Here is a 23,566-nt window from a genome sequence, read left to right as displayed (position 1 = left end):
ATAGCAGGGGTGCCCCCTGTCCCCTCTTATCTTTACGATAGTTATTGAACCTTTTGCCAAACATATAGGAGCTTACACAGAAATTTTGTGGTAAGGTGGGTGATATGGATCCCAAAATTGGTTTATTTGCCAATGATGTTATTATGTGCCTTACTCAGCAGATGAAAGGGATTTTGAAGGCTGTGTCCATGTCCATCATACACATATTCAGTCAGCCTAGCTATTTGTCAGGGTAATAACTCATTTATGAATTATGGTCAACAAAATATGCAAAATATTATGACCGTTATGAATTTCCCAAAATATACAAACAATGCAATTCACCATATCTGGGCCCGACTATTTTTCCAAATATAAGTTATTTGAAGTAGTGGTAGAAGTAACTTGCAATATAATAATATAACGCAATTATTATAATTAATGTAAAAAATATGTACAATTATTGGTTACAATTGAAGAGTAATAAACAGACCATAAAGAATATCAATGACTTGATGTCAGATATAAATCAATGATACATTAGTATGTTATTTAATAATAAGCTTAGTCACAGAAGAAGGTTAGTTCAGATATCCGTATTACTTTGCATAAAGATCATTACATTACATGATATCTAATGGCCATTTTACATGTATAAAATGGGAATAAACCCCACCAAGCCCTAATCTCTGGTTAAGCCACAGTATTAAATATATAACTTATAACACACTAAAAATTAGGAAGACTTAAAGGAAAACTGTCAGATATTTTCTCCTGCACTATCCACACTGGTGGATAGTGCGGGAGATGCTGATTTCAACGAGCCCTACCTTGCCCACATCCGCCCGTCCGTTTGCCCGCAATTGTAGTTTTATTATATGTGCAAATCTGTCTGTAACTGGCATGGGCGGGGCTTCTGCAGCTTAACAGGCACTGACGTCTGCGCCGCTTATGAATATTCATCCCCCCTCCAGTTAGGAGCGGCAAAGAGAGGGAGAACTGGAGGGAGGGGGGATGAATATTCATAAGCGGCGCTGACGTCGGTGCCCGTTACAGACAGACTTCCACATATAATAAATCTACAATTGCGGGCGAACGGCCGGTCGGATCCGGGCAAGGTAGGGCTCGTTGGAATCAGCGTCTCCCGCACATCCATCAGTACCTGTGGATAGTGCGGAAGAAAAATTTTAAGGAAAACTGTCGGCATAATTTCCACAAGGAGACTTTATCTATGTGTTGGGGCAGAGGAAGATATCAACAGACTATGCTAATATTCAATATGATCCTTGCATTGATCCCCAGAAGGCGTGCCCCATTCATATGCAGTAGAAGGGGGCGTGGCTTATGAACTACAGGGTGGGCCATTTATATGGATGCGCCTTAATAAAATGATATCAACTTCCTGTTTGTGGCACATTAGTATATGTGAGGGGGGGAAACTTTTCAAGATGGGTGCTGACTAGAGATGAGCGAACTTACAGTAAATTCGATTCGTCACGAACTTCTCGGCTTGGCAGTTTGACTTATCCTGCGTAAATTATCTAGTGGTGACCATGGCGGCCATTTTGAAGTTGGCCATTTTGAATCCAACTTAAGTTTTTTCAATAGGAAGAGGGTCATGTCACACATCAAACTTATTGGGAATTTCAAAAGAAAAAAACAATGATGTGCTTGGTTTTAACGTAACTTTATTCTTTCATGAGTTATTTACAAGTTTCTGACCACTTATAAAATGTGTTCAATGTGCTGCCCATTGTGTTGGATTGTCAATGCACCCTCTTCTCCCACTCTTCACACACTGATAGCAACACCGCAGGAGAAATGCTAGCACAGGCTTCCAGTATCCGTAGGTTCAGGTGCTGCACATCTCGTATCTTCACAGCATAGACAATTGCCTTCAGATGACCCCAAAGATAAAAGTCTAAGGGGGTCAGATAGGGAGACCTGGGGGGCCATTCAACTGGCCCACGACGACCAATCCACTTTCCAGGAAACAGGTCCGAGCATTCCTAGATGAACAGACACCCATAATGTGGTGGTCACCATCTTGCTGGAAAAACTCAGGGAATGTGCAGCGTCCGTGCATAAAGAGGGAAACACCTCATCATGTAGCAATTTTACATATCCAGTGGCCTTGAGGTTTCCATTGATGAAGAATGGCCCCACTATCTTTGTACCCCATATACCACACCATACCATAAATTTTTGTGTTCCAACAGTCTTGGAGGGATCTATCCAATGTGGGTTAGTGTCAGACCAATAGCGGTGGTTTTGTTTGTTCACTTCACCATTCACATAAAAGTTTCCTCATCACTGAACAAAATCTTCTGCGTAAATTGAGGGTCCCGTTCCAATTTTTGTTTTTTCCCATTCTGCTGCACCTGAAACTACGGATACTGGAAGCCTGTTCTAGCATTTCTCCTGCGGTGTTGCTATCAGTGTGAGAAGAGGGTTGCATTGACAATCCAACACAATGGACAGAACAATGAACACATTTTATAAGTGGTCAGAAACTTGTAAATAACTCATGAAAGAATAAAGTTACGTTAAAACCAAGTACATGATTGTTTTTCTTGTGAAGTTCCCAATAAGTTTGATGTGTCACATGAAAAAACAAAAGTTGGATTCAAAATGTCCGACTTCAAAATGGCCGCCATGGTCACCACCCATCTTGAAATGTTTCCCCCCTCACATATACTAATGTGCCACAAACATTAAGTTAATATCACCAACCATTCCCATTTAGTTAAGGTGTATCCATATACTACCATATCATAATTAAGGTTGTATATAAGCCAGGTCTGCTCCTATACATAACATAATTCTGTTCACATTAAAATGAGGTAACTTAATCAAATAAATAACCTATGCATCTTACCTAGAGTACTTCTGAATGAAAGATGGCTGACGGGGTTCAGGGAAAGACCTGTAGTCATAGAAGAAATTTACTTATTGGATCAAATTTTCTCCCTGGCTCTTCATGGCCCCGCCCCTTCAGGTAGCCTCTAGGAACTTCTATGATTAGGATGGGGTCCCTCTTTCTGTGTTTTTCAGTTCCCTTTTTCAGTCCCCTTTAGTTCTCCTTACACCGGCTTTTAGATTGTTTTCTGATCCACCCAAACAAATATCATATCATCCAATGATGACTGGTTGGTCTGTGTATGGAGATCAGGGCTAGTCACCTGACATCACAGCTAATCATCAGTTATAACCGTATATTCTATGTGTCATTAAATTCACCATAAGGGATAGATATAATCTATATCATGTATCATGGCTACTATATTTATTATTATATAATATACTATTCCTTAATGACTTATCAGGCAACACAAATTACATGATTAGACATCCCTCACATTATTTAGACAATTGAACACAGCATTTAGCTACATAGTGGAATTATAACGATTATTATTATGATGTATACAGCTATCTAATATACAAATATTGTTATAATAGGGCTAGATAGCATATTCATGCTACAGAGATCATATTATAAGATCATATATAGTAATGTTTTATAAGAAGACATTAACCTGTATGTCACCTTTGGCTGGCTGAATCTGCTTATGTTGACTGACTCCTCTCAGGGACACGTCTTTTGTTTACAGTCCCCCCGGTATCACTAACTTAGTAAATATGAAAGCTATTGTGTTCAATCCCAGCTAACACGGTTAAGATTAAAAGATCTCAAGTATTTGTTTCTCTCAAGAATTTTGTCATTGTTTCTGTAAAGCACTGTCAATAAACCATTGTCTGACTGACTTGTTTCAGACCCCTAGTTCCTATTTACATGTCTCTTAAAAGAGATGACATCTTTTCAAACATTGACAGGAATACACATTTCTAGAGAGGTACTTTGGTCTTTCAATGAATTCACGTCGGCCTATTACTTGGGGCTTTCTGAGAATTCATACAACATGGTGGACATTTTGCCTTGTTTTATCTTTTATATACCTTTCATATCATATAATAGCTATTATGTCGGGTTATTTTGCACCGATATCATCGAATGTTAAGTTAAAGGGGTACTCCACCCCTAGAAATGTTATCCCCCTATCCAAAGGATAGGGGATAAGTTGTCTGATCGACCCCCACGATCCCCTCTGCAGCAACCCGGCACCTCAGCAGCCTGGAGCTAAGTTTTCTCCGAGGCTGATGATGGACGGGGCATCGTGAAGTCATGTCCTGCCCCCTCAATACAAGTCTATGGGAGGGGGGCGTGATGCCCCATCCATAGACTTGCATTGAGGGGGCGTGCCGTGATGTCACGATGCTAGAAAGTTAAACTGATTTGTAAACGACTTCTATTTAAAAATCTTAGGAAGTTGTGTATTCTTTCCAGTCAGACAGAGGTGTCAGCAGAGAACAATGTGGTCAATGTCAGGAACTGTCCATAGCAGGAGAGGTTTGCTTTGGTGATTTACTCCTACTCTGTCCATGTCAGGAACTTTCAAGAGAGGTCAGCAGAGAGCGCTGTCAGACAGAAAGGAAACTCAAAATGAAAACTATTTTCTGTGGAGCATACAGCAGCTGATAAGTACTGGAAGGATTAAGATTTTTAAATAGAAGTTTCTCCGCACATGTCACTGCCACTTAGACTGTGGAGCACTCCACAGCCTCTCTCCCACACGCCCGCGCATCTCTCACCCTCCTGCGGCGCATGTCGTCCATTCACCCGCTACCTGTTGCAACGCCCATATGCCCTTAAAGTGAGGACATGCTGGGGGTTGTAGTCTTCCAACCGCTTATGAACATAAGGTCTAGGGGAAGTAACCCTTTATCTTTGGTATTAGTACATTAACCATTTTAGTCTCCAGAAAACTCTATGAAGGACCCAGCCCTCTCCCTACTTCCTATGCTATCCCACAATCCCAATATAAATGAACCATGTGCTCGCTCTTTCCAAAACCTTCTAAAACACAACCTCTACTATACCTCCCACTATTTAATTGAACCTTACTTAACAGCAACACACCCCGCAATCTCTGCCACACAATCTCCCTTTGTCTATTGGATGTCAAAATCTCAGGAAAAAAAAATTGGTCAGTTGGAAAAAATCAAGCCCACCCATTCCATCTGTCGACCAACAATAATCTTACCTGGAATTGGAGACACCTACTGTTACCATGTAGGACATGGCTAAATGATTTCCATTCATCCAATTTCCACCTCTTCACTTACATTGACTAAAATCTTGACCTCCTCGAATATTGAAGGATATTGGATGTCGTCATTGCAATGTTCTGGATGTTCCTGGCCATGAGAACTGTCAGAGGTCAAATAGTAAGACTCTGTACTACAGGTTGATGTGGTGGAAACACTACTGTGGTGGACATTTTCTGGCCCAGAATCCTCAGATAATTTTACTTCCGTAGCAACTACTACATCAGTTGTCTCTGGGATTTCTTCTTTCCAGCATTCATCCAAGAACATTAATACTTTAGTACATTTACTCCTTCTATTACAGTCTATTGCTAAAAGACCGCTGAACATTTTCAGTGCCTGAGGTGAAAGTGTTCTCCATAGTGAGAGTAGCTCCATACTCCCGAAATTATTCTGCCACTCAACAAAGTTACAATATTCTTGGTCTGATGGATCTGCTGACTGCCATGGAGATTTCCCTGTCAGCAAGCAGCAAAGAACAACACCAAAGGACCAGACATCCAGAGATGAGTCTATAACCAAAGTGTCCTGGTCGGTAAGTTGCCTTATCTCCGGTGCCATAAATATTCTACTGCCCGACACGGTTTTGGTTATTGTTCCCTTGACCCGTGAAAGACCAAAGTCTGTAATTTTGATGAGGTGGCAGTCCTTATGGAACACCAGGATGTTTTCAGGTTTGATGTCCATATGAACCAGCCCCTTACTCTCTATGAATTCCAGGGCACTGGAGATCTGCACCGCACATCTCTTTACCATGTCTTCTGGGAGTCCATCCTGAAATAGAGAAATAAAGTTAAGACAAATTGAAATAATACTACAGGAAGGACATAGGAAATGTTGGAATTCAGGGATTTCTACTTACATTAGAAGGAATCAGGGAGAAGAGATCTCCATTTGTCGCCAGCTCCTGGGTATAGGCAAAGCAGTCATCCGTCATGAAGGCAGTACCATATATACCAATAATATTGGGATGGGATGACAAGAAGAATGATGTGCAGAACTCCATGAGGAAGGAAAATTCAGTTGTCTTCTGTCTATACAGGAGCTTTAATGCCATTGTATCATCTGTTAATAAAAAAAACACAATGAATTGTAAATACATCCCATATAGGGCTTTATAGTATTGTCTCATTGGACATTTGGGTATTATAAAACTAAGGTTTTGAGCTTTGGCCTCTTTCTTATCTGAACTGCTTCATTGATTCAAATGTATCATAAAAATGTAGTGTCATGTGAATTTGGATACATTTTGCACCCTTTCTACCACTTTAGTACAATCCTAAATGCATACATCCTGGTAAATACATTCACTTTTCCTAAATATCCCCTTTTGTATCTAAACCATAGAGATTGTGTCCTGCTATGATCTTCAGACTGTTACATATCTTTTATGATGGATCATTGACCCCCCACTGACCTGTTTTCTTGTCTTTTACCATGAGTACAGAACCATAGCCACCATCTCCAAGCTCCTGGATGACTTGGTAGTTCTCCTGTAGATCTATTTCCTGTAGACCCTGGGAAGCAATGGAGACAAGTCCCTCCAGGATGAGCTGCACGTCTTGTTTACTGGAGGCCATTGAATCCTATACAAGGTAGAGACAATAAATTAAGATCATTATTATATTGTCTTCTCCCCATATATTCCAGATCCTTAAGAAAAAATTCCACAAAATCTCTATAAAATAGTCATGTCTTTATTTAGTTTAGTATGTAATGCCGACACACTTGTTACAATAGGTGAACATCAGTGAATAAGTGTGCCATGTATAGGCAGGAAAAAGGGGAGTTCCTGCACTCATCCACAACCCCTGTCCCTTCCTATTGCATATCAGCCCTAACAGGCAGGGACCTTCTTTATGGTTGTGAATCTGTCTAGAGTCAAAATAACAGATTAAGTCCCAGCACACAAACTACAGTAAACTCAGTCAAAAGGTCAAGGAATGTCAGGAATACAAAAAGGTTAAACACACAATACAATACTCAGGGGAGACAAACGAACACACAGGATTGTCAACGTGCCAAGTCAGAACGAAGAGGACAAAATTAAAACCAATACACAAAACCAGAGAGAATATCTAAAGACAAAAGTGGGGGTCACAAAATACCAAGTAAGACTGCATTCACACCATATTTCTTTCATATGATGACTGGATACGTCTGGGTAATATCAAAACTGGGCACTCCCGTATCCCAGCCGGACTCAGCCTGCATCTCATTCATTTGAATGAGCCAACTGGAGTCAGATAAATGTCTTCAGTCCGGCCACAAAACCGGGTACAGGGCAAAAATGAGCAAACTGGAGTCACTATCTGACTCCTGTCTGCTCACTTTAATAGAATGAGATGCAGACAGGGTCCAGCTGGGATACAGGAGTGCCCGGTTTTGACATTTCCCAGACGGATCTGGTCACTGTTGTATGAAAGAAACATGGTGTGAATGCACCCTAATCAAGAGGAATGCAGAAAGCAGGATAAGGAAGCTAGCTTCAGAAACTATATTCTTTCACAGGCACTCAGAAATGGATCAGGAAGACTTAAATACCCAGGCCTAACAGAGTGTGGATGAAAGATGAGATCTAAATGGATAAAAAAACATTAGGGAATAGGAAATAGGCTAGGACGTCGCCACAGCAACTGACTAGACAACAGACAATAAAAGAGACACTGCTCTTACAAAATGTAGAGGCCGTACAGTCACAAGGGCTGAATTACAGGGGTCACTGTAAAAAAATTGGATTACTTTAGGTTAAGACTTGTACCCTGAAGGTAACTTGGCAGCACACAAGACCATAGTGTAACTGGGATTTACCACGAGGGACAACGGCCCAAACAGCCTTTAAAGTAGTAGTATACATAGTAATGTGCAAACCTATACACTAAAAATCGAGGCTAATATAATGATCAAGTTGATACTAGTAGCCCACCCAAATATCCATGCATACAAATTTTTGCCCTCTTTGGTCGTAGTGTCTACTTTATAAGTCATGTCAGATGTCTTTGGACAATGTTTATTCTTTGTTTGATGGTGCAAACTATACTTAACATAAAGTAAATAAAATGTAACGTGGCTGACCCTTTACAGAGGCCATGAGAGGGGACAGGGGCAGAGAATGCTAAGTCCCAAGAAATTTCACTTATGAGACTCCTAGAGTGACCACAAAATAGTTCTCTATTGTACACATATCCAGTCATCTATACCAGATAATGGCCTCCCCTGTATATCTAGATACAATGCATTATACTATTATAGTATAGTATTATAGTATGTCAAAAAGAAAGGAAGGAAACTAAAGAAAATTCTAATGTTATGTATATTCAAAAGACACAAAGCCACGGCTCAGTAAAAAACAAAAACAAAAAAAACACACCACCCTATAAATGAGTTAACATAAGGAAATAAAATCTCATCTTGGTATCTACCTGTCTGGTACAATGTGGTAGAAAGTGACAGATCATGAATATCATATCATGAATACATTTCTTCAATAGCACACAATATAGATTGCAAAAAACTCTATATTGCAATGAATATTAAAAATATCACAAAGAAAAAATTATATATATACAGTAATTGATTGAAATTAAAAATAACATAAATAAGACAAAACTTTAAAAAAAAACTTTAAAATGAGACAAAACTAAATTTTTGAAATTACCTTGTAGAAATGAATCCTCAGTTAGCAACAGCTTAAAAATCGAAAGTCTTGGGGAGGTAGAAGTCGTCTCTGGAAGCAGAGGAAGTGACTGACCAGAGGACATGGGGATGGTTTATATGGGGGAGGGAAATGAAGAACAAGGGTCAATGAGCTCCCTGATTGGATGAGAGTCGATGCACAAGCTTTTATGCGAATTGAGTTAATTTACATTTCAATAGCATTTTTCAGACTGAAGAACAAAGTGTAAAGTGCAGGGACTAAGTCCTAGACATACCCCACTCTCTATATACTTAAGAAAAAGGGGACTTTATGTTGTGCTCTTATAGGGTGATTGGGCCCATAAAGTGTTCTTATACAGGGGCTATCAACTGTCTGTGTGCTCCCCTAAACAAGATTTTATGAGCTCAAGGCCCTGAGGGGCTTCTGTCAATACACTGGACTTCAAGGTCTTATAAGATGAAATTCCATCGAAGGATGAACACTCTCCATTACTGTAATGAAATCACCAGCAGAGCTTACACTATTTTTCTATCTTTGATACCAATTTCAAGTACATACAACTTGTGCTATTTTATGAGCATCCATATCCGTATATGCATCCCATTTCATATCTGTAATTGTTTTTATTTTCTTGACAGTCACCATGTAATATAATGTCATTTAAAAACCTAGGTCATTATGTTTAATTCTCATGTGACTGTAAATTAAATCTTTTCTTATTTATGTAATTGCATTACATTAACATTTTTGTTTTTTGGACAATGACATCAATAAGTTCCCTCCCTAACATTAGCCTCACAATGGAAATGAGTTTATTCATTTAGATGATCATTTTGGTTACACAGACTAACAGTATAGGTTTTTTTTTTTTTTTAAATAACAAAAAGTAGAAACCTGAGGTAACCCGAAATAAACATATAAATAGAAATTCCAATTTACATTAATAAGAATTAACAGTCATCGCCTTCAGTGTATCTTTAGTTTTCTATGGTATGTGTCATCTTTTCCTGAAAAATCTGTTAACTACAATATTAAATACTGGCCATGAAATATAACCTAAAATTGGGTAAAACCAACCACCCATCTTTAACGTTCATACTTAAGGTTGTGTATTTGACACAACTTCTTTCACAGGCACTCAAATGGATCAGGAAGACTTAATTACCCAGGCTTACAGAGTGTGGATGAAAGATGAGATCTAAATGGATAAAAAATCATTAGGGAATAGGAAATAGGCTAGGACGTCGCCACAGCAACTGACTAGACAACAGACAATAAAAGAGACACTGCTCTTACAAAATGTAGAGGCAGCACAGTCACAAGGGCTTAATTACTAATATAGAATTATGGAAAAGTTATTGCATATAGGTATATATTATATATCCTGTGTGAGTAATAGAGTTCACTGTAAAAAATTGGATCACTTTAGGTTAAGACTTGTGTGCTGCCACGTTACCTTCAGGGTACAAGACCATAGCGTAACTGGGATTCACCATGAGGGACAAAAGCCCAAACAGCCTTTAAAGTAGTAGTATACATAGTAATGTACAACCTATACACATAAACATCAAGGCTAATATAACCATCAAGTTGATACTAGTAGCCCACCCAAATATCCATACATACAAAGTTTTGTGTTCTTTGGTCATAGTGTCTACTTTAGAAGTCATGTCAGATGTCTTTGGACAATGCCTAATCTTTGTTTAATGGTGCAAACTATACTTAACATAAAGAAAATAAAATTTAATGTGGCTGACCCTTCACAGAGGCCATGAGGAGGGACAGGGGCGGAGAATGCCAAGTGCCAAGAAATTTCACTTATGAGACTCCAAGAGTGACCACCAAAAAAGTTCTCTATTGTATACATGTCCAATTATCTATACCAGATAATGTATCTAGATATACAGGAGAGGCCAATGCATTATACTATTATAATAATTTTCTTTAGTTTTCCTCCTCTCTTTTTGACATACTATAATACTATACTATACTATGTTATGTATATTCAAACGACACAAACCCACGGCTCAGTAAAAAAAAAAAAAAAATAACACCCTATAAATTAGTCTTACTTGATTTAAAAATAACTTGTAATAGAATTGGGGATAATGCCCGAGTATGTCTTTTATAAAGACATGTACCCCTGGGTGTAGAGCCCAGGGGTAAATTATTTATCAACTCTGGCACCTCTTCCAATTCTATTTTCCTTCCCAATCCTTCCCTTCCATTACTAGATATTTTAGGAAGACCAATAGTGGCAAGGAAGTTATCCATATCAGACTTAGACTCTGAGATCTCAGATGTAAATAACATTTTAAAACAAATTATGAATTTCTGCCTGATCTACAGTGGTTCATTTGTAGTTTGCCAATCCAGGCATTTCATTTTTCAATTTTTTTCTTTTGTTTATTATTTTTGACTATATGAGCTAGTAAATTAGTGGGCTTACTCGGAGCCTCCAGCGTTGCGAAGAGCTTGCAAAGGTGGGTGCTGAATGACAGATTGCGGGGGTCCCCAGCGGCAGGACTCCCGTGATCAGACATCCCCTATCCTTTGGATAGGGAATAAAATGCATTAGGGCCAGAGTACCCCTTTAAGGTCTTCATTAGAATGGTGGGAGGTGGGGTGCCCCGCGGTAGGGGTTTCAGTGGGCCCTCTCAATGCAGAACACTTGTGAGAGGGTTTTTACTCCTATGTTGTCTATTAGCTTTTTATGACAGAACTCAAGTGGGTCATTTTGGTCGGATCCTTCCAGCACCCCAAGCATCTGTATGTTTGACCATATTTGCCAGAAGATTTATTTGATTTATTTGAGTATATACAGCTTCAGTGGCTTTAACCTGTTTAGCCATCTCTGGTATGTGAGCCTCGAGGCTAGTAACTCTCTCTCATTTTCGTCACATCATCTCGCAGTAGGGAAAGGTCATACGTTATTGATCCTATTTGGACCTGCAGATTCTGAACTCCCGTGTTGCATTCATTCTGCCAGTATTTCATTTAGCACTGATGGTGCTGGGTGGTCTCTCCCCCTGCTCCTGCAGCTCCTCCACCTCTAAAGCAGCAAATCTTGAACCGGTGTTAGCAACTTCACCACTTAGGGTCCCTTGGGCCCTGTTCAAAAGTGTCTTAGCCGAAGTGGTGGGGGATTTGTAGAACTTATCCAGTCGGCTCGTGTTAGGTGAGCCACCCAAATTCCCTATTCCACCTGACTTCCTCTGAACTTTCGGTGCCATTTCAGGATTTATAATAAAGTTCAGTCAGTCTCAACTTAGACTCTCCTCCATTGTCCACTATCCCAGGTTGACCCTGGAGTAATTGACCTTCCTCTGAAATGCAACAGACCGGGTTCAACCAATTTGTTGAGGAGGGCCACATATAAACTAGTGCAAGTGTTTCTGAGAGGAGTTACCTGACGGTTAGCTGTTGATATGTGCACTGCTATAGAGCATCAATACCTGTAGACTGTACCAACCCTTATATCAGAGTCCTATGCCAAGACCAGGATGTGTCTGGCCTAACGGTAATCAAAAGAGATAAATAATCCATTGGTGGGCAGTCTAACAATGTCCATGCATAGGCAAACTACATCATTATATGCAACATGAGATAAACAGTTTCATCCATCAATCTTGAAATCTTGCCTCAGTTGGCCACCATTGACCCCTCAATGCGCTCCCCCAAACGCCATTCCCACCAGCACCATAAACTCTAGTAACAACCGGGGAGGGAGGCTCGTTACTGTCCATATCCACATCCACATTAAGAGAAAAACACCTCACCACTGCTGTAGAGGTTCCTGTCTCCATCTGGGTTTCCTCTTGTTCCCATCGCCGTGGTCACCTTAGAGAGCTGGGTGTGTGTGGAGGCATCCCACAATGCCATCTGCCCCCATCACATGCTGCGCCAAGCACGCGGATGTTTCCACCAGCGCTGCAGTCACCTGACTGCGCCCCCAGGACCATACCATTCCCCTGCTACTTAATTTGGGGGGGGGGGGTGGAAAGAGTGAAACTTCTGTTACTGAACGCCCTACGAACGGACACAAGACCACGCATGAGGGGTGAGAGTCAGTCCCGGACACCTAAAAACCTCACACCAGCCTTGGTTACAGGTAGGGTGGCTGAAATCTATAATGCTGAATGCAATTTTCATCCTGCCAGCGGGGGCAGTCCATTCCAGGGTTGAGGCAGAGGGGAGGAGGGAGGGGGCAGAGCCCAGAGCAGCCAGGAGAGGCAGAGAGCCGCAGTGTCCTACATCATGCAGTTAGGTGTATCCCCCTGCTACCCACCAGGATTGCTGTGGAGGCAAGAATAATGTGTGGCTACAGCCTGAAGCCGGGAGAAGTAGGAACAGTGGGTAGTGCGGCCTATGACCGCTGCAGAATGGTGAGAAGAGGCAGCACTGTCCTATTTTGGGTGTCCTAGGCAGGTGTGATGAGCTCCCACTACCGGTATACAGCGTGGGCAGGAAGTGCGTCATGTGGAATGCAAGCGAGCATCGCACAGCGGTAGGAGAGGGGAAAGGACAGGAAGTGCGTATGCTATGTGTTACTATGTGCCATAGAATAATGGGAAAAATATAGGACAAGATAAAAGAGAAATAAAGTATGATAGATATAGAATAAGATGAAAGTAAGAGATATGAGGAAGGAAAATAAAAATAAATGTATGCATAAAGTCAAGTATATTGGGCAGATGTGTAAGGAATAGACAAATTAATATATAGGAAAGGATGTATATGGGAATAAGTAAATGTATTGAAAATGATGGAACAAAACCAAGATCCATATCCACATTTTTGAACTATAGGTGAATATAATAGAAAATTATGGTATGGAAAGGATGTAACAGAAATTGGGCCCTATGGTATGAAATATGAATAGAAAAGGAAGGAGAAGGAAAAGAGGGTGAAGAGCAGAAAAAAGGAAAATAGAAGGTGTCGGCATATAGGAGAGAGTGAAGATGAAAAAAATAGAGAATGAGTATATAATCCAAAGGATACTAGAGAAAGGGTGATCAATGACCTCCACAACGAATCATGTGGCCTAAAATATAAAAAGCATAATGGATGTTAGATAATGTAAATAATGCTTGAAAAGACAGTATTATATTAGTTGCGTAATCACATATTCCCTATTCAGACCAAAGGGTTCAAGAGTTTGCAAAGTATGGATCCAATAGGCCTCCCTTGTTTTGAGGATTTAAATGCTGTCACCCCCTCTTCTTTGTTTGGAAATTTGCTCGAGTACCTGAAAACGCAATTGTGCAACCGTGTGACCTGCTGTCATAAAATGATGTGAGGTTGGGTAAAAGACCATTCTGTCTTCTAATTGTACGGTAGACTTGTGTTGAGAGATATGATCATGTACATGCTGGGTTGTCTCACCAACATATGCGAGACTATAGGGACATTCAATTAGTTATACAACATATGTGGAATCACATGTGTAATATCCTCCGATGGAATATTGTTTCCCTGTTAACGGGTGGTACGATTTGTCACCTTTGACCACACTATTACATTGCACATAATGTAAACGGGGTATGTGTCATTTTTCCTAGTGCTCAATGTAAGTTGTCCGGAGAAACAAAGTTTAAAAAATGTAAAGATGGGAAAACGAGAATGTGTAAAGACTGTGCCTTGTTTATATTGTATTACCTTAACATTATTGTTTTGTGGACAACCACATCAATAGGGTTCCACCCTAACATTAGCCTCACAATGGAAATTAGTTTATTCATTAAGAGAACAATTTTGGTTACACCCACTAACAGTGTAGGGTCATTTCCAAATAACAAAAAGTGGTAACCTGAGGTAACCATAAATAAACATATAAACAGAAAATTAGAAATTACAATGTACAAAAATAAGAACTAACAGTCATCTCCTTCAGTGCATCTTAGTTTTTTTTTTTTATGGTAGGTTTAATGTTATCCATCTTATTTCCATTATTTACTTTTAAGGTATATTCATACAACTTAGCTCATTAACAAAAAAAAAAAAAACAACAAACAAAAAAATTGAAATTCCAATTTACAGAAAAAAGAATTAACAGTCATCTTCTTCAGCGTATCTTGGGTTTTCTATGGTATGTGCTATCTTATCCATTGTATCTCTATTGTTCGTTTTTTGTTAAAGATGACACATACCATAGAAAACCCAAGATATACCAAAAGGAGATGACTATTAAAAAATAGTTTTTATTTCTGTAAATTGTAATTTCTAACAGTCATCTCCTTCAGTATATCATGGGTTTTCTATGTTATGTGTCATCTTTAACAATGGAAATAAAATGGATAAGATGACACATACCATAGAAAACCCAAGATACATTAAAGGAGATGACTGTTAATTCTTTTTGAGCTTAGCTCTATAAATATGCCTTAAAAGTAAACAGACTAATTTGGAATTTCTATTTTTTATTGTTTAATTTTAAGGCATATTTATATAACTAAGCTTATTAACAAAAAAAACCCCGAATTAATAGAAATTCCAATGTACAGAGATAAGAATTAACAGTCTTCTTGTTGGTATGTGTCATCTTATCTATTTTATTTCCATTGTTAATTTTTTGTTAAAGATGACACATACCATAGAAAACCCAAGATACACCAAAGGAAATTACTGTTAATTCTTATTTCTCTAAATTGGAATTTCTATTTTTTTTGTGTTTTTTTTGTTAATGAGCTAAATTGTATGAATGTGCCTTAAAAGTAAACAATAAAAAATAGAGATTTCAATTTTCAGTCTGTGACTGGCACCTCATTGTTAAGCAGCCGTCTACAGAATAAACTGTCCAAATAATTTTTAATTTACTACATATTTCATACTGTTGTTAACAGATTTTGCTAGAGAATGGAAGTTTTATGTGCAAAAAACAAACCATCTTAGATTGTCTTAATTTAAGTTTCTTTTTTTATATTTGCTAACTTTTTTCCATAAATACAGTATAACATGTTGACATAGTTTTTGCAATTCTCATGATTGTAAATTATTTTCCCCTCAATAAACATATTTTATTTTAAAAAAACATTTGCCATTGAGAAACTAACAAAAGTTAAAAGTATTCCACTCTTAGACATCTTATCCCCTATCCAAAGTATAGGGAATAAGATGTCTGATCGCGGGGGTCCTGCTGCTAGTTATGCTAGAGAATGGAAATGTATGTGCAAAAACCAAACCATCTTAGACAACTAAGAAAATTACACAAAAATCATTGTAGTGATCAATCGGTCTATAATTGAACCAAGAGCTGTGTATAAATGCATTTATTAAAATCTTTTTTGCCATCTATATGTTTTACTGAATGTCTTAATTTAAGTTTCTTTATTTTTATATTTGCAAAAATGTTTTCATAACTATAACATGTTGACATTGTTTTTGCAATTCATTCTCATGATTTTAAATAATTTTCTCCTTAATAAATATAGTTTCTCAGTGGCAAATGTTTTTTAAATAACATAACCCAAAACACAAAAGTTAAAAGTATTCCACTCTTAGACATCTTATCCCCTATCCAAAGTATAGGGGATAAGATGTCTGATCGTGGGGGTTCTGCTGCTAGGTATGTGGACCCCTAGTGGTGGGATTTTTAGGAGAAGTTTTATTTAACCCCTTAGGGACTCATTTTCACTTTAAGGACTAGGCCCTTTTTTGCAATTCTGACCACTGTCACTTTATGCATTAATAACTCTGAGATGCTTTTACTATTTATTCTGATTCAGAGATTGTTTTTTTGTGACATATTCTACTTTAACATAGTGGTACATTTTCTTTGTTACTTGCATCCTTTCTTGGAGAAATATCCCAACATTTCATGAAAATTTTGAAAACTTTGCATTTTTGCTAACTTTGAAACTCTCTTGCTTCTAAGGAAAATAGATATTCCAAATAAATTATATATTGATTCACAAATACAATGGGGGAGATTTATCAAAGGATTTTGACTGGTTTTTCCTGTCTAAATTTGTCACACAGAAAGTTGCAGTCTAAATATGTGCGACTTTTCTGCGACTTTTGCTGTAGAGGATTTTTAGAACATGATGCATGCAAGTCTATTTTTAGACAGAAATGCATTGGAAAATGCATTGGTACTGAATTTATCAAGTGCGACTTTTGTGCGACAAGTCGCATCTGCCCAAAATACGCTGAAATGTCAGACCATGTTGGAGCAGGTCTAAATGCAGTCTAAGCTGTAGACCCTGAAGTCTGAGCACAGAATTGATCAAGGGCTGTGAGACCTTTGATAAATTAGGAGCACAATAGACAGGAGACTACCACATACGCTGGTCTATAAGCATACCCACAATAGACTAGATTAGTAAATGTCCCCCAATATGTCTACTTTATGTTGGCATCATAATTTTGATATGTTTTTTTTTAGTTTTTGAAGACATTAGAGGGCTTCAAAGTATAGCAGCAATTTTCCAAATTTTCACAAAAATCTCATAATCTGAATTTTTCAGGGACCAGTTAAGTTTGAAGTGGATTTGAGGGGCCTTTCTGTGAGAAATACCCCATAAATAACCCCATTATAGAAACTAAACCCCTCAAAGTATTCAAAATGACATTCAGAAGGTTTGTTAACCCTTTAGGTGTTTCACAAAAATAGCAGCAAAGTGGAGGAGAAAAATCCAAATCTGCATTTTTCACTAACCTATTCTTGTAGCCCCATTTTTTCATTTTTAAAAGTGGTATAAGGAGAAAAAAAGCGCCAAAATTTGTAGCCCAATTTCTCTCGAGTATGGAAATACTCATATGTTGACATAAAGTGCTCTGCGAGCTCACAACCTGGCTCAAGAGGGAAAGGGCAACTATGGGATTTTTGAAAACAAGTTTTGCTGTCATGGTTTTTGGGGGCCATGTTGCATTTAGGAAGCCCATATGGCATACTATTTTGAAAACTATAGCCCTCAAGGAAACTATACCCCTTAACACCTCACAGGTGTTTGACGACTTTGCGTTGAAGTTGGACATAAAAATGGAAAATTTTATTTTTAGCACTAAAATGATGGTTTTACCCCAAATATTTACTTTTCACAAGACGTAATAGAAAATGGGCCCCCAAATTTGAAGCCCAATTTCTTCCAATTAAGAAAACACCCCATATGTGGACGTTAAGTGCTCTGCTGGCTCACTACAGGTCTCAGAACAGAAGGAGCGCCATTGGACTTTTGAAGAGAGAATTTTGTTGAAATTGAAGTGGGGGGCCATGTGCATTTACAAACCTCCCACAATGCCAGAACGGCAGAAATCCCCCCCACATGTGACAGCATTTTGGAAACTACACCCCCTCCAGGAACAGTGAGGGGGATACAGTGAGTACTTACACCTCACAGGTTTTTTGAACAGTGGGCCATAAAAGGGAAAAATTAGATTTTTAACACACAAATTATGGTGTTACTCCAAATGTTTAATTTTCACATGGGGTAACAGGGCAAAAGGCCCCCAAAATTTTAGCAAATTTGCCTGGGAAAGAAAATACCCCATATGTGGATGTAAAGTGCTCTGCGGGAACACCGAAAGGCTCAGAATAGAAGGAGCGCCATTGGGCTTTTGGAGTGAAGTTTGGAGTGAAGTTTGTTGGAATTGATGTCGGGGACCATGTTCCTTTACAAAAGCCCCCATTGTGCAAGAACAGCAGTAACCCCACACATGTGACACTATTTTAGAAATTACACCCCTCAAGGAATGTAACAAGGGTTATAGTGAGTACTTACGCCTCACATGTTTTTTGAACACACACACATTTATTTATTTTTTCCTTAATAAAACATTATTTCTCTTTGAAATAATTTTTTTAATAAATGAAAAAAGTTTAAAAAATATAAGGATTTGAAAGCTAGTGTTGTAAATGTGACTGCACCTGGTTTATAGTTTATCTAATTTACAAATCAATGTGATTGTCTACAAAACAATATAGATCACACCGAGACATTAGCCTCACAATGAAAACTATGTAATTCATTAAGGTGGTAATTTTTGTCACACCCACAAGCAGTACAGGAAATTCTGAATTTCTCAAACAATTTCTAAAAAGCCTTAACCTGATGGATTTTTTTTTTGCACATCTACACAATTAATGACCATGGTGATTTTGGCCCAAATCAGCTCTGATCGGGGTGTTATCATGTAAATGAGATGAAACTAAGGAGGGAAACTTTCTGCCCTCATCTCCTGTGATCCCCATCCTGTCCAACCCCAGAGGATCCACCATTGTGCCACTAATGGGATGATGTAGTAAGAAAGGAAAACATTTCAGCCTTTCCTTCTGCTGACATGATAAATTTGTTTATTCACCTTGTGGCATCATAAAACTAACTCCAAATTTGTTCACATAGTGTAAGATACATAGCAAAATATATGCAAAAAATAGTAGTAGGAATAAATTACTTCCCTATTTTTTTTCTAATAATCTGCACAATAGAAGTCTACAAAAAAGTATCTCTTAGTAGACACAATGTTGGAATTATAGTAGCTTTCTGAGACATTTAACATTTAAACACTTTTCCATGTATTCCCATTGCTATTCACTTAAAATTTCCTTCTACCACAAAAAATACACAAGAAAACGTTATAATAATATTATGTATATTTATATTATAACATATGAAGAACACAGTATAACGTCTGTATATTAAACATTGATGGATGTACATAAAAATACTTAAAAATATTAGGCTGGGTAATAACTTGGGGTGAATGTTACCCCCATGGCCATCCCAGGAGATTGTACAACATATTAGTTCTTGTACTGAAAAAAAGTGATATTTCTTTTACACAAAACATATTTTATTTTTCTTTGTATTCCAATAAGTCTAATAAAAAAAAAATGTGAATTCTGCAGTAAAATAGAAATTAATTGGCCATGTTATTCCGGAGACACCCACATAGCAATGAGGCTGCCCATCACCAAACTGCAATCTGTGTTATAAAGAAATCAGAGACAATGAAGAGACACTGCATGGAACCAATAACCGCATGTTACCATCTTCATAGCTCGTATCCCCAGCATAGCACCCAATGTAAAGCCCCTTATTGTCTGCACCCATCGTCTAATAACATGTAAGGACAAGAGGGTCCACTAACTATAGTCCGATACCGGGGGGGAGAAAGACCAGACCAGGGAAGGATGATTCCTCACAAGGGTCTGAATCTCACTTAAAGACACAATTAAGAAGTTTCTATTATAAATAATTCTATCAATGTCTCACTATCCAGTCACAAAAAGGGTTAAAAAAATTTACGTGACAAATAAAATAGAAAATATTTCTACAATTTTGAGAACATTTCCCTGTATTAAGAAGAGACAGTGACTCAATCTGTGCAGCTGAACATGAACCTAACCTAATAATATATTCCTTATACATCCATTCACTGTGCTGTATCCTTCCCTCCCCATATACTGACTGATGGCAAAATACAATCCATATCTCCACATATAGACCCGGTCACTATATCACTTATATACAGAACAAGTGGGGCAGCCATATGATAGGCTTTTTGTATGGAGAGAAAGGAGAAGGGAATATAGAGTGTAAGACTTGCTGGTGATTCCATTAGGCTAGGTTTCCACAACAGGTTTTTTGCTAGTGTTTTTTTGGAAAACTGAGCCTGCAGTTTTTGAACCAAAGCCAGAAGTGGATCCATGGGAAAAGAGAAGGCCTTCCTTTATATATCCAGTGTATTATCGGGGGGCCCTCAGGATCTCTAGGCCCTTTACTGGAGATCATAACATCCTGTACAGGGAAGGACATAGACAACTTTTATAAAAACATGATTAGCTTTTATGGGGGGATAGGGCCCATACAAAGCCCCCATTTTTTAAGTATGCAGAGAGTAGGGTATGTCTAGGACTCAGTCCCCACACTTTGCACCCTCTTGGTCTTTAGTCTGTAGAATGCCATTGAAATGTAAATTCCCTCAATCCACGTAAAACTTGTCCATCAACTCTAAGCCAATCAGGGAGCTCATTGACCCTTGTTCTTTCTTTCCCTCTTCCATATAAAGCCATCCCCCAACTCCTCTTGTCAGTCACTTCCTCTGCTTCCGGAGACGACTCCTACCATCCTGAAACTTTGGTTTTGGTGAAGGATTTTTCAGCCGTTCCTAACTCAAGATTCATTTCAACTAGGTAATTTCTAAAATGCTGTTTTGTCTATTTTTTTTATTCTTTTTTTCTTCCTTCCCAACATACATTATATGATTGATATATATATATATATATATATATATATATATATATTGCACTTGTCTGATGGAATAAACCACCAATTTTTACCGCATGCTACGGAGTGCTGCAGAATAATTTTCTACTTTGTCTATAGTGCCTGGGATCGTGCTTTCATCTGCTTGCACCCCCCTGATATTTTCAGTATCTCAGGAGTGCTGCTCCACTACAATTCTGTGTATGTATGTATATATATATATATATATATACACATATATATATATATATATATATATATATATATATATATATATATATATTATGCTTAATGTGTTCTACATAATGCTATAAAATTATTATTTTTTAAAACTTGTATAAATTGTACATTCTCATATTTATATATAGATGTCATTTTTACTTTTTTTATACATATAATTTTTTATTTTGTCTCAACTTTGTACAGGACACAATGGCCTCCAACAAACAGGACGTGCAGCTCATCCTGGAGGGACTTGTCTCCATCGCTTCCCTTGGTCTACAGAACATAGATCTGGAGGATAACTACCAAGTCATCCAGGAGCTTGGACATGGTGGATACGGTTCTGTGCTCATGGTGAAGGAGAAGAAAACAGGTCAGTGTGGTCAATGATCCATCATTATAGATATGTCAGAACACAGTCTCCATGATTTAGATACAATAGAAAGATTCATAAATAGTGATTAATGTTCAGAATCCTAAACACATACATCCTGTTAAAGTGGTAGAAATTAGGTCAAATGTTTTAAGAATAGTTCATATGACATGATAAGTTCTTTGTTTTATGACCTAACAGAATCATTGAAGAACAGAATAGTTTTACAATTCCCTTATGTCCACTGAGACAAAATTGTAAAGCCCTACATGTGAAATATGTAAAATTCATTGTTATTTTTCATTAACAGATCAAACAATGGCAGTAAAGCTCCTTCATAGGAAGAAGACAACTGAATATTCTTTCCTTATGGAGTTCAGTACATCATTCTTCTTGTCATCCCATCCCAATATTATTGGTATATATGGAACCGCCTTTAAGACCAATGACTATTTTGCCTACACCCAGGAGCTGGCGACATATGGAGATCTCTTCTCCCTGATTCCACCTCATGTAAGTAGAAATCCCTAAATTACCTTGAGCCCCCTACATTCCCAATATCCTTTCTTCCTCTAGTTATATTTCCATTGTGTTGACTTCATTTATTTTTCTATTTCAGGACGGACTCCCAGAATACATAGTGAAGAGATGTGCGGTGCAGATCTCTAGTGCCCTGGAATTCATAGAGAGTAAGGGGCTGGTTCATATGGACATCAAGCCTGAGAACATCCTGGTGTTCCATAAGGACTGCCACCTCATCAAAATTACAGACTTTGGTCTTTCACAGATGAAGGGAACAATAACCAACTCAAAGTCTGGCACTAGATTATTTATGGCACCGGAGATGAGGCAACTTATCGACCAGGACACTTTGGTTATAGACTCCTCTCTGGATGTCTGGTCCTTTGGTGTTGTTCTTTACTGCATGCTGACAGGGGAATCTCCATGGCAATCAGCAGATCCATCAGACCAAGAATTTTGTAATTTTGTTGAGTGGCAGAATAATTTTGGGAGTATGGAGCCTCCGTCACCTTGGGGTAGACTTTCACCTGAGGCACTGACATTGTTCAGCAGTCTTTTAGCCATAGACTGTAATAGACGGAGTAAATGTACTGAAGTATTTATGTTCCTGGATGAATGCTGGAAAGAAGAATTTTCCGGAACATCTGATCCAGTAGATGCTACGGAAGTAAATTCATCTGAGGAGTCTGGGACAACAAATGTGTCCCACATTAGTGTTTCCACTACATCAATATTAAGTAGTAGGTCTTACTATTTGATCTCTGACAGGTCTCATGGCGAGGAGCATCCAGATCATTGGAAGGACAACATCCAGTATCCAGCAGTGTTTATGGATGATGAGATCTCAGTCTATGTCGGAGCAGAGGTGGAAATTGGATGAAAGGAAACCATTTAGCCATGTCCTTCATGGAAGCAGGAACTGGCTCCAATTTCATGAATCGGGTAAGAAGGTTATTTCATTGACATAAGAGATAAAGAAAAAAGGGGTTAATCCTCTTCCTCTTTGATGTACAGACTGTCCAAGATAAGATTATCTCTGAGCAGGCTGTGGATCAGTTTGGGGAGAAGATCATTAAGCAATGGAGTGTAATGGAGATTTAAGGCTTACACAGTGTGCTTGTCGGACAATTGGAATCATTATTGCTTCATGTAAAAAATCAGTTGACAAATAAGTGAACAGTTGTGTTCTGGCTTATCCCATAGAAAATACACCTGGAGATTTGCTGCTGACAAATGATAACTTACATGGCTGCAAACAGGGAATGTGTTTTTAGTAATAATTGGAGTAAAGGGTCACCCAAAACCATTGTTCATATGTCCCAACACTCCCAATAATGAGCGCCGGTTAACTTGTACATAATGGATAATGATAGCACTTGTATCAGGAAGTCATGTACTGGTGTAAAAAGGAGTCTTAGAGTCTGAATTGATTGTTGT

At 38.4% G+C, this 23,566-nt stretch overlaps 2 protein-coding genes across 2 annotated transcripts; one reads left to right on the top strand and one right to left on the bottom strand.

Annotated features, from left to right (window-relative positions):
* Positions 1 to 5,139: 5,139 nt before the first annotated feature.
* On the bottom strand, positions 5,140 to 12,612 carry LOC130291721 (serine/threonine-protein kinase SBK1-like). Its single transcript, XM_056540913.1, has 4 exons — positions 12,490 to 12,612; positions 6,566 to 6,734; positions 6,011 to 6,213; positions 5,140 to 5,922 (listed from the first exon to the last, which is right to left on the bottom strand). The coding sequence occupies exons 1-4, from the start codon at positions 12,610 to 12,612 to the stop codon at positions 5,140 to 5,142; spliced, it is 1,278 nt and encodes a 425-aa protein (XP_056396888.1).
* A 507-nt stretch (positions 12,613 to 13,119) lies between these two features.
* Positions 13,120 to 23,009, top strand: LOC130291669 (serine/threonine-protein kinase SBK1-like). Its single transcript, XM_056540790.1, has 4 exons — positions 13,120 to 13,191; positions 21,439 to 21,607; positions 21,918 to 22,120; positions 22,227 to 23,009. The coding sequence occupies exons 1-4, from the start codon at positions 13,120 to 13,122 to the stop codon at positions 23,007 to 23,009; spliced, it is 1,227 nt and encodes a 408-aa protein (XP_056396765.1).
* The last annotated feature ends 557 nt before the right edge of the window (positions 23,010 to 23,566 follow it).

Source organism: Hyla sarda, chromosome 1, assembly GCF_029499605.1.
Source record: "Hyla sarda isolate aHylSar1 chromosome 1, aHylSar1.hap1, whole genome shotgun sequence".
NCBI classification, from domain to species: domain Eukaryota; kingdom Metazoa; phylum Chordata; class Amphibia; order Anura; family Hylidae; genus Hyla; species Hyla sarda.
Note: the sequence above shows the minus strand (reverse complement) of the source record. Positions and strands in the feature narration are given on the sequence as shown.

Bases quoted from the DNA above. Each gene is read 5' to 3' on its own strand.
- LOC130291721 (XM_056540913.1), bottom strand. From the start codon at position 12,612: ATGGAGACAGGAACCTCTACAGCAGTGGTGAGGTGTTTTTCTCTTAAT. The intron at 6,214-6,565 runs GTCAGTGGGGGG...TTTTATTAACAG, and splicing joins GGTAAAAGACAAGAAAACAG to ATGATACAATGGCATTAAAG. The intron at 5,923-6,010 runs GTAAGTAGAAAT...TCTCTATTTCAG, and splicing joins TCTCCCTGATTCCTTCTAAT to GATGGACTCCCAGAAGACAT.
- LOC130291669 (XM_056540790.1), top strand. From the start codon at position 13,120: ATGTGTGGCTACAGCCTGAAGCCGGGAGAAGTAGGAACAGTGGGTAGT. The intron at 13,192-21,438 runs GTGAGAAGAGGC...AACTTTGTACAG, and splicing joins CCTATGACCGCTGCAGAATG to GACACAATGGCCTCCAACAA. The intron at 22,121-22,226 runs GTAAGTAGAAAT...TTTCTATTTCAG, and splicing joins TCTCCCTGATTCCACCTCAT to GACGGACTCCCAGAATACAT.